We start from the raw sequence: 15357 nt of genomic DNA, 5'->3' as shown, positions 1-15357 counted from the left end.
GTTATTATTTATATTCAGAATTCACCGGGTGCGTTCAATTGTCACAGTCTGCTTACCACATCTGCACGGACTGACAATATATTGTGTTTTTGTTTTGCTTTCGAACATATCTACTCTGAATTTTCTGGATTATAGTATTAATATTATTCATTTATACAAAACGAGATTGCCATTTTTCCTAAGGATTAAGAATAAAATAAAATAGTGAGAGTGCAAGGATATGTCAATCAAACCCGCCGAAAAATTTGAAATTTCAATATCTTTTAAACGAAATAAGATTTTTAATTAATTTTTGTGTGAAATGCTATTAAAATATATAATTCGTAATATTATAGAGAAAATAATAACTTCAAATCTGTGTCCAAGTACCTTTAATTACATGTAAATGTATTATTTTTATGTTTTATGTTTCACTTTAATTTCTTGTAGTCAGTAATTCATAAATTAAGCAAATTTGAATCAACCTATGGAATGTAGATGTCGATCATGATTTTCAGAGATTAAATAAGTAGGAAATTATTTTCAGATATTTGTGCAAGTGTTGCGATGAATATTGGACCACTCAACACACCAAATTCATCTTTCCTTTATATTGGCTCCAAGGCTTCTCTCAGGATAACTCTCAATCCTTCAAGAGGCTATTACGAAAACCTAGTAATTTTCGTGAAAACCCCTGGCGAAAATATTGACGTTGCATTGTCTGATTTTCGTCATGTAGGCAATATGGAGTACGAAGTTCGTTATGCTTTCTTGCCTCGATATGATAGTGTGAGATTTTTTGCTTCTAATATTTAATAAAATTGAAAAGGATTTTGATTGTTTTAATAGTAATTATTATATAATATAACCTATCTTTTGACAAGATATTCCTTTACATTTGAGTTGCAGAAAACTTCATCATTTTTTTAAAAGTGTCTGTATCATATTTTGACACTTGCTTTTTAAATCTTTGTTACATGGAAAAGGTAATGTTTTCTTTAAACCATTTTTTTAAAATATAAATAAGAAAAAATGTATTGAAAGCATTTAAGGAATTACCTGTATATAGCTTGATAAGTTATGATTGCCACTTTAATAATAAATCAATTCTACGGAGTTTGCCTAATATTTAAGGACAGTTTTTCTACTGCAATTTCTAATAAACTTCAAATGTTATTTTCAAATTTTAACTGAAGGTGGCTAAATAATCAAAGTTGAGCAATGCATTGACTTTGTTATCAAGTAAGGTGAACTGACTGCAGCTGACATCTAAATGTATGAAAAGGAGGGCTTGTCTAAATATTTTTTAAAATCATTTTCTTATTATATTTATTTTATTTTGGTCACAAAAATGCCCGGTTCTTATAATCTAAAAAAATATATCTCACATAATTGGCTTTTATGTTATATTTATGCACCCGTAAACGAAGTTTTGGGTTAATATAGTTTTTGTCGTGTCCGTCTGACTGTCTAGGTGTCTGTCAGTCTTTCTAGCTGTCAGTTTCCCCGTCTGTCTGTTTGTCCACAAAAACTTTAGCCTTGCTCATAATTTTTGATTTAGTGGAGCTATGACTTTCATATTTCACTTGTGTATTCCTTGTGACAAGACCTTTCTTTGGGTATTACCAAATTAGACCTTTTGACCTTGGAGTTTGACGCACTTTTACACAAAAATTCCAAACTTTTACTTTGGTCATATCTTTTGAACAGTAGATATCAAGACATTTATACTTCACATATGTATTTTTTGTTGAAAAACCTTTCATTGGATAGCAAAAACCTTGACCTTGGAGATTTCATTACTTTTGAAAAAACTGTAACCATGGCCATAACTTTTGAACGGTAAGGGCTAGGGCTTTCATACTTCACATCTGTAATTCTTGTGAAAAGACCCTTAATTGGAGACCAAGACCTTTGACATTGTCCTTGGAGTTTGACCTTCTTTTAAAAAGCAAACCTTGACCATAACTTTTAAAGGGTTAGGGCTAGTACATTCACACTTTACACATTTAATCTTTGTGTTACGACCTTTCAATTGATAACAATAACTTTGAACCCTTGACCTTGACGTTGGAGTTTGACCTACATTTTAAATTTTTTAACCTTGGCCATATAACTTCTGAACGGTTAGGGCTAGGGTTTTCCTACTTTTTATATATATTTTATGTAGCAAGACATTTCATTGGATACCAATAGCCTTGACCTATTGACCTTGACTTGGAGATCTCCTTACTTAAGAAAAAACTTTAACCTTGGTCTTTACTTTTGAAAGCTAAGGGCAAGTGATTTCATACTTCACTTATGTAATCCTTGTGAAAAGACCCTCCATTGCATACCAAGAATTTGACCCATGGACCTTGACCTTGGAGTTAGACCTACCTTTAAAAAGCAAACCTTGATCATTACTTTTAAAGGGTTTGGGCTAGTGCTTTCATACTCTACATACTAAATCCTTGTGACAATACATTTCAATTGATAACAGGGCCTTTGACCTTGAAGTGAACGTTGAAGACATTTTAATTTTTTTAACCTTTGTCGTAACTTCTGAGGGATTAAGTCTAGTGCTTCCATACTTTATGTATGTATTTTTTTTGTGGCAAGACCTTTCATTGGACACCAATGACTTTGACCGTGAGCATTTCCATTAAACTTTGCTTTGTTACCATACGGGGGCATCAGTACTTCACAAACACATCTTGTTTTTCTTTCATTGTTTTTCTCATTGTAGACAGCATTCCAAAGGCAAAAAGGGTGTGGTTATAAGCTGATCAGAACATTTGTGTACTATTCCAATTATTCTGAAAATCAGCTTATTTGTGATTTTTTTGTATATCTGCATAACGCAAAATCCTTAGAAGACAAACAGAATGTAAGCACGAATGCCGAGATTTCGTACACACAGAATGGCATTGAGAAAACATGCCCCACTCATTTCGTCAACTGGACTGTAAGAACATCATTCCTGGTAAGAAGTTTTCCTCGATATTAGTAGAAAAATATCAACAGGTGAGTGCGATGACACCATTCATTTAATTTTGTTACGTATTTTTTTTTTTTATATATTTTTATATGTATTTACATCATGTTTAGCTCACCTAAGCCGAAGCCTCAAGTAAAATTTTCTGATCAAAGAGTGTCCGGCGTCCGTCTGTCGTCCGTTGTCTGTAAATTTTTCACACTTTCTACTTCTTCTCAAGAACCACTGGGCCAATTTTTACCACACTTGCCACAAAGCATTCTTTGGGGAAGTTGATTCTTGTTTTTTCATGGAAAGTGCTACGCCCTTTTTCAATGGGAGATAATTAAGAATTCGTGAAAATTTGGCAAAATCTTCTTTTTCAGAACCACTGGGCAAGAAATAATTACTTATGAAAGCCTCATTGCATACTCTAGAATCAAGTTTGTTCATATCATAACCCCCGGAGGTTGGGAAGGGCCACAAAAGGGACTCGTAGTTTTACAAAGGAATATATAAGATATGCCATTAAACATTTCAAGAAAAGCAAAACCATGATAAGTCATATTATATCAGGAGTATCTTCAGATAGTTTAAATTCAAGTTTGTTCCAATCATGACCCCAGTGCTGGGGATAGTGCAGGTCCACAACAGAGGATCAAAGTTTGCCATGAGATTTCAGAAAGGAAATACCTTTAAAACTATCCTCAAAAATAGATGAGTCATTATTAGTCATATTAATACAGAAGTATAGTAAGGTGATGTAGATTCAAGGTTTTTCAAATCATGTCCCCTGGGGAGGGAAAGGAGCAGGGCAACAGCAGTATGTCAAAGTTTTGCATACGAATTTACAGGTGCAATGGTTAAGGACCATTTGAATAAAACGTATTGAAGACTTCAAATAGTGGAATGATGTCGACCTGACAACTCTTGAATGGACTTGCCAAAGGATATATATAAGGCAAAGCTTTGGAAAAGTTGGGCATTCAGAAGCTAGTTAAAGAAGTTTTAACCAGATACCAGTGCACTGACTCAAACATTTCTTTAAATTGATAAATTTTGTCTTTCAGTGTTATTTTTTAATGTTATATTGTTGTTGTTGTTTTTTTCTTGGGGTGGGGGGGGGGGGGGTGAAGCTGTGCTTTAACAAAATCAAAAAACTTTGAAGTGCCTTACTCTCATCATTACCTTACTAACTTTTCAAAGTTTTGAACAGTTTCCCCACAGATCATCACGTGATGCTGATTCTCAATCATTTTGTAACGTGGGGGACCAGAGTGATCTCCTTAGGCCCTTACTTGGTTAATGTCCAAGTCTTATGAGGGCAATAATAATGCAAAACATACATATCAAAGTATTAAATATGTTTTAAAATAGTTGACACTAGTCCGGGCGGTGTATAATAAAAACAATATATACTAATATCCCTGCCACTTTGCTATTGCTATACTTTGCATTAACCAGCGAAACTTGGCGCCATTTGGCTAAATGAACACTACTTTGCAATGCTCAACTCTATAGTTATTTGGCTAATCAAGAGTCACTAGGATATGCTATAACCATTTGGCTTACACAAAATCTACCTTCCATACCTGACAATCGGCAATAATATAACCCCTTGGGTTATACAAAGAACACTTGCTAATACAAGTACCTGCCACTTGACTATATAAAGACCACAGGGTAGTTCTAGAGACTTGGCAAAACAAATGCCAGTCGGTAATATTATAACCCCTTGGCTTAAACAAACGTCACTTGGTTATACACGGCAACTGGCTGCACAAGTTTTGGTCAATTGACGATGACGGGAAATATTTTCAATACCTCTATATCAGGTCTGGACGATTTTCAAATATGAAAGTCAAGGGCGATAACCGTAAATTGCTATAAATACACAGAATATACAAGAAGGTGATAATCCTTCTGATCAGATAGCGGCATTCACTACGTATACAACGGGTAACGTTGGGGAGTCGCTAAAAAGTATTGAGGGTCGTTTTCAACGTATACGTACTAGGGAGTAGATTATTATCGAGTCGGAGTCAAAAGAGATGTTGGTCACGTCTTTTTTCGGTATATGTAAGGTGTGAAAGTTGACATAGACAGGTTTCGAGGTCAACATGCTCTTTGTCGGACAGAAGAACCAAACGCGTTTGCCTTATATGCTGTTAGGCCGAAGTCAAAAAGTTTTGTTCGAGTAATCGCCAAAACGCGCTTTTGTCCGAGAACACAATTGACAAATGAATTGAGATACCTTTAACTGTTTATTATGAAATCATCGTGATGACATTTTTGTTCACCCGCAGTGTACTTTGACATTGGTCACATCACAAGCTACAATTTTTAGGTTTCTTGATATTGAATCTATATCATCGTCACATTTTGCATTTCTCAACGTTGTTCATACATGTACCGTCAAAGTTAATGCGAGTTTTTCTAAAGTTAGACTTCATGATTTTTAAATACGATATAGTATTTTGAGGTTGCGCCACATTGTCATTCCATTGCTTCCGCGAACATTGATAATTAATTCAAAGTGTAAAAGTAAAATCTCTTTGCTGCATTCTTGAATAGTTTTGATTTATGGCACTAGTACACGAACTTTTCAATAACCCTCGGATACTAGATTGTAGAAAAAATAAGAAAGGAGATCCCTCCTCCTCGATACGTTACGCATTATAACACGAATTATTTTTTTTTAACCTACAAAAAAGAGCTCAATGGGTTTCGTACAAATATAATTCTGATTCAGCTTTTCTGCAACAAACGTTGGAAGCACCTTTATAATACATGTCTACTCCGTGAAATATATTTTAAAATTGTTATTCCTGGGAAGGGCAGGGTCTGAAGCTCTTATGATGTTAAGTGCTATAAAATTCACAAAGAAAATATTCAAATAACATGCTCTCTTTCGGACTATATTCTTTAGAAGAGTTTATTTATGTAATGTGCGAAGGAAAGTGGCCTATAAAAATTGAAGCCCTTATTCTCCCCACCCCCTTCCTCCATATCATAGTATTTATTTCTTCGACTTTATGTGTTACTGCCTAAGGGTATCTAATCTAAAATGCTGATTTTTTGGGAATTTGCCACTGCTCATCCGTGCTGTATCCATATCAAATGTACATGTACAGCTGTAGTAATGTATATGAAGTACTGGTATACATGTATAGCCATGCACTTCACAATAGGGAACGATAAATATATGTTTTTATTCTTACTTGTACATATTGTTTACATTGATTTTCATCCATGTTACATTTTAGGGGACGACCATTTGATCCTGAAGGGGGGGGGGGGGGCTGGCAAATTTTTTCGAGACGGATTATTTATTTTCATGCCTGTCGAGGACAGATTATTTATTTTCAAGATTATCAAGGACAGATTATTTATTTTATTTTCTTCTATGTCTTACCGTACCTTGATCAAATGATTCTAAAAGACTAATCATTTATATACCATATTCGGATACAGGATTTGGGGAGGGGACAGGTATAACTTTTTTTCGGCAAGAGGTCTGGGGCCGCCGTAAGGGCTCCAGTGGGTCCTGGGCGAAGCCCTGGTGGAGGCCAAGGGAGTAACCCCCCCCCCCCCCAAAGCTCTTGGGGTTTCGTGTATTTTAAGAGTAAAACCAGGCACTATTATAGTGGTATTGGTTTTTATGTTATGAACCAATGTATGATACAATTAATACTGGTCATACCGTACTTTGAATGAAGTAAGTTTAGGGAGCAAAGCCACCTGAAGCTCTTGGGTTTTTTTCAATATGTATAAAAGTAAAACCTTTGTAGGAATTGGTTAGATGTGTACCAAAGTATGACATTATTCAGTCATATCATACTTTGAATGAAAAGGGCCCAGGGGGCTTCAGCTCTTTGGTTTTTGTGTATTTTAAGAGTAAAACTAGGCACAAAAATATTGGTATTGTCCCAAAATATGGCATTATTATTATGATTATTAGTATCATACTTTGAAATTTTAAGGGAGGGCCTGGGGTCGTACACATGTACGTCCCCCTTAAATCTGCCAGTGTATATTTTGTATTAATTTATCTGGAAAGTATAATTATTCGACAAGAAAATTTATCTTTTGTGGTGTATATGAATTGGTTTGTATTTAAAGTTATTCATCACACCTACTAAGTACACATTGCCATGTTGATAAACTGACTACAAGTATCCAGTCTGGTAATCTGATTTCAAATACTATTTGGTTCTAAAATGGCGAGCTAAGCGAGCCAAAAAAAAATTTGAATTGAAGACTTTTGGGATTAAATTAAATGTAAATAAAAAAGGTATTTTTACAATATTAAATTATCAGAAGTCATGGTCAGATTATTTATTTTCTCTGTAGTGGAGGACAGATTATTTATTTTCAACATTTTCAGGGACAGATTATTTATTTCCAAAATCTGCCAGCCCCCCCCCCCCCCCCTCCCCCCTCAGAATCAAATGGTCGTCCCCTTACTAAATATATAAAATCATCAAAATAAATATGAAAGAAAGCATTAAGCAAAGGAAAAGTCGATATTTAAAATGATAGTACTATTTACATCTTATTGTGCGACTCCCCAATGCGTTGTGTTTTTCAAGAAACTACTCCCCACTATGTAATAATTACTGTCTGAAGAGAAAATATCTTTTAAATTATTAATTTTATCATGTCTCGACAAGTTTTAATTGTTGCATTTAAAAGATAAACGTTTGCTTTTGCTTGAGTGTCGGAACCCCTACATAAGCCGGAGATTGTGCAAACCATAAATGTTTTGTCCACTCGTTCAACGTTAATATGAAATCTTTCGAATAGTTTGGGAAAACTGGACATATATGATAGCCGGACAAATGAACAGGATAAAGCTTAACTATTGCTACCTACTATTTGTTTTTTGTAAATACATCTTACATATACCGAAAAATGACGTGACCCATATCTCTTCTGACTCTGAAGCAGTGAAAATCTACTCCCCCATACGATGAAAATTACTCCTCCATACTTTTTAACGACTCCCTCGAGTTACCCGTTTTGTATACATTGACTTATATAAACCTATGAGAAAATAAATAAAACACGAGGGGTTTGAGAGTTTTGCTCAAAAGATTTTTTTTAGACATACTTTTTGTAAATTTCATGCATATTCAGGAAAAATAAAAATAAATAAAAAATAAAATAAAATATATTTGACAATTCTACCCTGAACAAACACAAATTGAAAGATAAAATAAATTCTAAGTGGGATTAAAAATCTGTCACAATACAAGGTAGCAATTCAAAAAGTTTAACTTGTGTAAAGAAATTTGATATAGATACGGAAGATTTTCAGTTTTTAGAGCCTGACATAAACATGTTTTCGTATGGATAACAGTATTAATTATTTCTTGAGTGTTTATTAAAAATTCGGATATGCTGTTTCTAGTATTAGAGGTAAGATAAAAAGCATTCATGTATAAGCAATTCGCTGTGTTTTGTTTATACAAAGCCAACTGTGAAATTGATTTGAAAATCATTTTTGTTTATACTCACGCGTAGAAATATACACGGAGAAACGTGATTTAACGTGACGTCACAATAAGGCTACAACGACGTTGGAAAAAGTGTAAGGATATAGAACAGCGCATCCTCACAATGTCAAGGGTATGTGATTTCTCGAACTCCATGGAGGAGTGAGCATCCTCTGCTTATCGGTCACATCCGCTGTGTGCTCCTTGTCATGATCGGGAAATAACGGAAAAAATCCATCGTCAATTCAGTGTATATATTATGGACTAATCAGCATTTGACTCAATGATAAATTGTTTTTGCTGACAAGGTCATTGTATCGACCATAGAACTTACGAAATGATGACTTTAAACGAGATAAATATATACTCTGTATACAGGTAATGAAGGTAAATTGCTATATAAGTAAGAGACGATAGGAAAAAAGTTAAATTCATCACATTTATCATTTAGGTTGGTTTTTAGATTACCATTAACGTCTTTTTCAAGCAAAATATCCAAGTATGAAACAGATGAATCAGACTCCGTGATATTCTTTATCTCAAGCTCACCAGGATATATCGTATCGATGAAGGAATGGAAATGACCATTCTTAACAATACGTCGTCGATATATCTATATGTTAAGTTGAAGGCCACAGCAAGTGTTTTCTTCTTCTCATGCATACGATTTTGCACCAATTCTGCTTTATGTGAATATAAAAATAGGTCTGCTAATAACGGAGCGCAATTGGTATCCTTCGGAATTCCAAAAGATTGTTGGAAGACCTAGTCTCCAAAAACCACATAGATATTGTCAATCAGAAACTCAAGTATCTCTTTGATGTCAACTTCAGAGTACTTGTGTGTGCAATCAGAATGTGTTTTAACAAAATAATTTTGCAAATGACTATTGACCAGGTAAGTAAATTTACGAGTTCCATTTTTATTAAAAAAGCATCTGTCACTGATATCAAAAAGCCATGACTTTAATTTATCGTGGGGAATGGTTGTGTATAAAGTTGAAAAGTCTTAAGTTTTTAAGCTGATGATTTTGGTTAATTCTTGTGATTTCAAATTGTCCAAAAGTTCTTTGGACTTTTTGTGTATTCACATCTGATTCGTACCAGTTCTTAAAGATATTGTTGCACAGTACTCTTAAAGTTTTTCTTTCACTACTATCAATATCTTAGTGAGAAGTAACGAAAGAGTCTTGGATGAACATTAACTGGAACCTGCAATGTATTTTTGTTTGTAAGGATTTTTATGAAGTTTCGGAATCCAATACTGTAGGGTACTTTGAATTTATTTTGGCTCTGTGGAATATTTAAAAATATTTTAAACTGAAATATTACTTTGAAGAATTTCTTCCTTAGAAAGGGAAGTATGAGTATAAGTAGGATTACCATTTGTAGAATTAAATCCAAGTTCTTCTAGAATACAATTTATATAATGACCCTTATAAACGAAGACAATATTGTTACTTGCTTTGCTAGCAGGTACCAGTACGTACTGATCATGTAATCAATCTAAAAAATCACTTCTGGATTATTGAATACAAAAGAATAGATGGTTTTCATATTGCCCGTCAATCTCTTAATACGCGACTTTAACATGGATCTGATACATTTAATCCATTCTAACAAGGTGTCAACGTCTTCTTTTTCATATCTGGCCCATCTTCTGGAGTAATTTTTAACAGAATCCATATTTTTTTTTATTTCGACGCCAGTTGAAGTATCGGGGTTCCCTATATTTAGGACCTTTTAAAATAAATGATCCGATCTACGGTCTTCATCATAAACTATATTTACGTCACCCGTAATAAAATGTCCAGCAGGACTATATGTATAGGGCGAAGGAGTACATGAACACGATGGAGGATTATGTTTTAGATGCTCTGTATCCAGGCTATGTAAAGTTATTTGTGTAAATGAAACGTTTGGAAGCAATGGTCGATGTATATTTGTCGGAACTACAAGGTGTAGACTTGAATTTGAAATTTGGTAGAATACAAGACTGGGCCCTTTTGTGACTCAGAATATTATATATACTAACCGCGTCAATTTCTTTATTGGCATATTGAAGTTTAAGGAAAAGACGGATTGTTTTAGCTGCATTTTTTTTTCGTAAAACGTACGAGTTTAAAAAGGCTATGATTTGCAATATCCATACAAACTTATTGAAATATTTGTTCTATTCATTTAGGAAATGAAGAAAACAGCTTATTTTGAGATGATGAATCCAACAGCTCCAATCATGGCTTCTGATATTGGCGTGGTAATGAGTATTACCTTCAAGGCTTGGATTCCACATTATATGCCGTTAATAAAAGTTCTCTTGAAGACGAATTCCAAGTATTTTGAAGTTGCATTTTTACGTGTTACCAATATCGGCGCCACCTTCGTATCAGTAGGTTAACTAGATACGATCTCGTTGCGAGCAACGAGAGGTCTTCCGTCCGTTTTAGGAAAAGAAACCCACGTAAAATCGAGCTGAAAAGAGATTCAAAATTTTGGTCACAAGGAGGATTGAACCCATGTCGCCAACGTGAATGCGCTTTTTTTTTTTACTATTTTTATCCTCAACGCGCTAACCATTAAGCTATTGAGAGTACTGCTCTAAACATACTTGTGTATATTTTGCAACAGTTCACCTGTCTAAGAATTATAAAAAGCATTCATAATTTCGCGCCAAACGCCATCATTAAATATTCGCGCCTTTTCTTTGGACTGATCTATTAAATAGGTATCATAGCTTCAATTAAATTTTAAAAATAAAACATTCTTAGCGCCTTTATTTTATTTCAACGTTAAGAAAGTATATGTAACACATTATACACATTACATATCGTATCTAGCCCAGTTACACTAAAGCAGTGAAACGGAAATTAAGTTTGAAGATTGACACTCAATTGCAACTTACTACTGTAACGTGTCGGACCTGAGCGGTCAGTAGGTCCGTGCTCGGATTACCGAGTTTTACTGGGGATATGATTGAATGCAATATTTACAGATAATAATATGACACCTGCCTGGTGTCTTTAAATCAAATGACCTAAGTGCTTTGTACACCTATATATCTTCAGTTAATACCGGCACCTGCCTGGTGCCATATGACAATTGCCTCACCATACAACTGACTATATAAGTCAACAGCCACCTGCCTGTTGCCTCTTGATTTAGCCTTTAACACCTGCCTGGTGTCTTACTGCTTACCAAGTTGCCTATATAACTCTAGCCAAGTAGCTACAATATACTTACACAGTATTTAACTTTGTAAGAGCTTCTCTGTCCTAATGACAAACCTATAGCTAACGTCACAAAGCTATATTTTAACTAGTCACTGACTACGGTAACTTTGCACAATTCCATTTGATCGATACACTAATTGGTTTCTGTACCAAAGTGAAGACACAAGCCAATTGGCTGTACTGCCCCCTTGTACCTCAACTTAATCAATGATCAAAAGTTATCAGATATCATATTGATAAAATACCACAGACTGCCTTTCTTTTGTCAACACTATTATTATTTTCTAACAGAACATCATTTATCAATAATACTTGTATAATTCTTTTGTCAATTGACCAATTAATTACAATATTTACATTGATTATCTATTATAATATAAACAAGTAACGGGAGGTAACTCCTCCAACCATTTCACTACTACGTGAGAGTCGAAGTAGTTTTTTACATTTCATGTATCCTTATGTCAGAATCGTTTAATCAAACGCTCAGCTGCCTCCATAAACCCCTACTCGCGAAATGGCGGAGTTGACAGAGAGAGCCGCCATCTTGGTCCCGCTTCAGATTTTCAAATGTTAATATCTAGAGTTCAGACGAACCAATATCCAAACAACTTACATAGTAAGCATCAATTAAAGAGTCTCTATTATCATTCCAAAAATTAATAAAAAATATTGAAAAACAAAAAAGTTAGAAAATGCAATTTTTTCAATTCGCTTCTCCTAACGACAGGAAGTACCGACGACGAACGAAGAGTCGCGTCCTGGATGGTACATATCACGATCTATAATCCCTGAAAGTTTCATGTTGATATCTTTTACCGTTTTGGAGTTTAATCGCGGACAAAATGTCCTTTTTATTTCAGGAAATTGTCCCTAACTTGGCACCGGAAGTGAGATTCCAAATTTTCTCTCGGATATAATAAATTCATTTTACGACACATCATTTCTGAAAATTTCACGTCATTCCATCCAGTAGTATTCGAGAAATCGCGTGCACAAAATTAGAAAGTCAAAAAAATAAGAATAATAATAATAATAAGAAACAATAGAATCACTATAAGGTCTTCCGTGAAGACGGAAGACCTTAATAAGATAAAAAAGTAAAAGTATATACAGTGGACCCTCATTTATCCGGACGCTTTGGTTCCCAGTCAATTTGTCCGGATATGTGAAGCATCCGGATATCTGAATCACCAGATAAACAAGACACAATAACATTTTAAAATTTCGTTCCGATGAAAAATCGTCCGGATACTGAAGCATCCGGATATCTGGCGTCCGGATATCTGAAGGTCCACTGTATTATAAATATTTCTTATATTATATAAAAAAATATGTATGTGTTTATTTATACATTCATTACATGGCTGTGATGAAAACATTTATTTAGCATACTGAAGATTCCTATTAAATATTTGTGGAGTAAATTATGGTGTAATTTTGCAAGAACGTCCTTGCGAAATAAAATTACTCACTTTTCTTTTTACATGCTGAAATCTGTATAAAATCTCCATCAACAGTCCATTCACGAATTGTTTTTCTCGCAATTTGCCGATAAAGAGTCTTTTGCGATAAAAAGTATTCGCAAAAATGAGAAGTCTACAGTACTTTTGTATACTTTTCAGACATTTGGAAACATCAGTTTTCTCAATGTAACAGGATGTATTGAAAAGGAGTCATTGCAACTTGAATTCCCTCCACACTGGGTCAACAGAGGTATATCATACTGATGATTTTATATCTATTTACAAGGGTTATCCGGTAAAATCGTGAACAAATGTCTGGCATGAAAAATAATCATCAATGCGTTCTAAAATTGTTTCTATTCTTTAGTACATTTTTTTTATTAATACACATAAATTTCATATAGATATATGTATAAATAAACCATAGGCGCTTGGGGTATGGACCCCCCCCCCCTTTTCATTTTTTTTTCTTTTTAAATCTGGGGTCGAGTCACCTTTTCCCTATTTTTCTATTCTAATATGCACTATATGTTATCAATAATGTAACTCTTTTGTCTCTACAAGCTGTTTTTAAATATGTCGTTTTCGACTGATACATATAAAGAGAGAAGGCTTGCAACTCTTTTCTCGTATCCGCCTCACCTCGCTTAAACTTCGCTCGATTATTTATCTAAAGCTGTATAAAATATGGGATATGCACACATTAATAAATTTGTTATTCATTCCTCTTCCTTTTCATATTTCCATTTAATTTTTATGTGCCCCTATTTGTAAATATTTCGATGAAATCACCCGCATCTAGGGTGATATGCATTGACTGGGACGGAAGTACCCTGTATTTTCGGGCGTCATCATAATGTGTAATATGTTATTCGGAACATTAAATTCGAGAGGGAATAAATCCCGAATTTTCTCTTCATGTTACATGTAACGGTAAGTTCGATATATCACTAGAAAGCTGTAACTAGTAGATTCTGATGGATATAGATTCACTTTTAACCTACGATATAATCAACCAAATATCACAATATTGTTATTACAAATCCTGAATTTTTTTTATGCAGAACATTTGTAAAGTTAGAGTTATCGTTCTTTGGTACTTCCGTCCCGGTTGGTGCACATCAACAAATTTATCCTAGATGCGGGTGATTTCATCGAAATATTTACAAACCGGGGGCATATAAAAATTAAATAGAAATATGAAAAGGAAGAGGAATGAATAACAAATTTATTAATGTGTGCATATCCCATATTTTATACAGCTTTAGATAAATAATCGAGCGAAGTTTAAGCGAGGTGAGGCGGATGACGAGAAGAGTTGCAAGCCTTCTCTCTTTATATGTATCAGTCGAAAACGACATATTTAAAAACAGCTTGTAGAGACAAAAGAGTTACATTATTGATAACATATAGTGCATATTAGAATAGAAAAATAGGGAAAAGGTGACTCGACCCCAGATTTAAAAAGAAAAAAAATTGGAAAGGGGGGGGGTCCATACCCCAAGCGCCTATGAAATAAACAAGATATAGAATTTTATGTTCTGCGTGTTATATCGACCTAGGGTGCATAAATGATAACGTTAAAGTTTCTAAAGCAGCATCACGTTTCCTCTTTCCCAAATTGATCTTAGATAAGAAGTCCCACTCAAATTTAAGGATTTCATTGATGTACATACATGAGTTTCCCTTTATTCTTCATTAAACAATAAAGGAACCAGTCTTGCACATACATACATATTACTCAGTTATGGACAGTATTCTTAGTATCATTCAACGAATAAGCTTTGATATATATTGCCAGTCAACAGTGACAGCATCTTTTGCAATTCCCATAGCTATTTGTTCTAGCTGGGGACTCAATCAAAAAGGATTCGCTAGGAAAACTCACATTTCACTTCTATACCACTGATCTGGTGATATTTTTAAGGTCTTTCGTCTTCAGCGGAAGACCTTCTTGTTATTCTTAGGTTTCTTTTCCACTATTTAAGGTCTTCCGTCTTCAGCGGAAGACCTTATTGTTTTTCTTAGGTTTCTTTTCCACTATTTTTCTTATGATTATTTTTTTTCTTACCGATTTTGTGCACGCTAGTTCTCGGAAACGGCTGGATGGATTTTCATGAAACTTTCAGGTCTGATAGAACATCAAAAAATCTAGGAATAAATTTTTTATTTTGATGACGTCACTTCCGGTTCGGAGATTTTCGCGATTTTGTCATTTTTAGAGGGTCA

The 15357-nt window shown here is 34.3% G+C and overlaps 1 protein-coding gene across 1 annotated transcript; it reads left to right on the top strand.

The window, feature by feature from the left end:
- The first annotated feature begins 525 nt into the window (after positions 1-525).
- On the top strand, positions 526-3962 carry LOC134248947 (uncharacterized). The gene is made up of 3 exons (XM_062731329.1): positions 526-768; positions 2708-2944; positions 3790-3962. The coding sequence occupies exons 1-3, from the start codon at positions 547-549 to the stop codon at positions 3811-3813; spliced, it is 483 nt and encodes a 160-aa protein (XP_062587313.1). The 5' UTR covers positions 526-546; the 3' UTR covers positions 3814-3962.
- Positions 3963-15357: the final 11395 nt, after the last annotated feature.

Source organism: Saccostrea cucullata, unplaced genomic scaffold (assembly GCF_032062105.1).
Source record: "Saccostrea cucullata isolate Sc308-1 unplaced genomic scaffold, CSIRO_AGI_Scuc_v1 ctg2279, whole genome shotgun sequence".
In the NCBI taxonomy this organism is placed as follows: domain Eukaryota; kingdom Metazoa; phylum Mollusca; class Bivalvia; order Ostreida; family Ostreidae; genus Saccostrea; species Saccostrea cuccullata.
The sequence above is the reverse complement of the archived record's forward strand: the minus strand, read 5'-3'. Positions and strand labels throughout refer to the sequence as shown.

Excerpts from the sequence above, each read along its gene's own strand:
- LOC134248947 (XM_062731329.1), top strand. The coding sequence starts at position 547 with ATGAATATTGGACCACTCAACACACCAAATTCATCTTTCCTTTATATT. Across the intron at positions 769-2,707 it reads TCTTGCCTCGATATGATAGT|ACAGCATTCCAAAGGCAAAA; the intron begins GTGAGATTTTTT and ends TTCTCATTGTAG. Across the intron at positions 2,945-3,789 it reads CTGTAAGAACATCATTCCTG|GTGCAATGGTTAAGGACCAT; the intron begins GTAAGAAGTTTT and ends ACGAATTTACAG.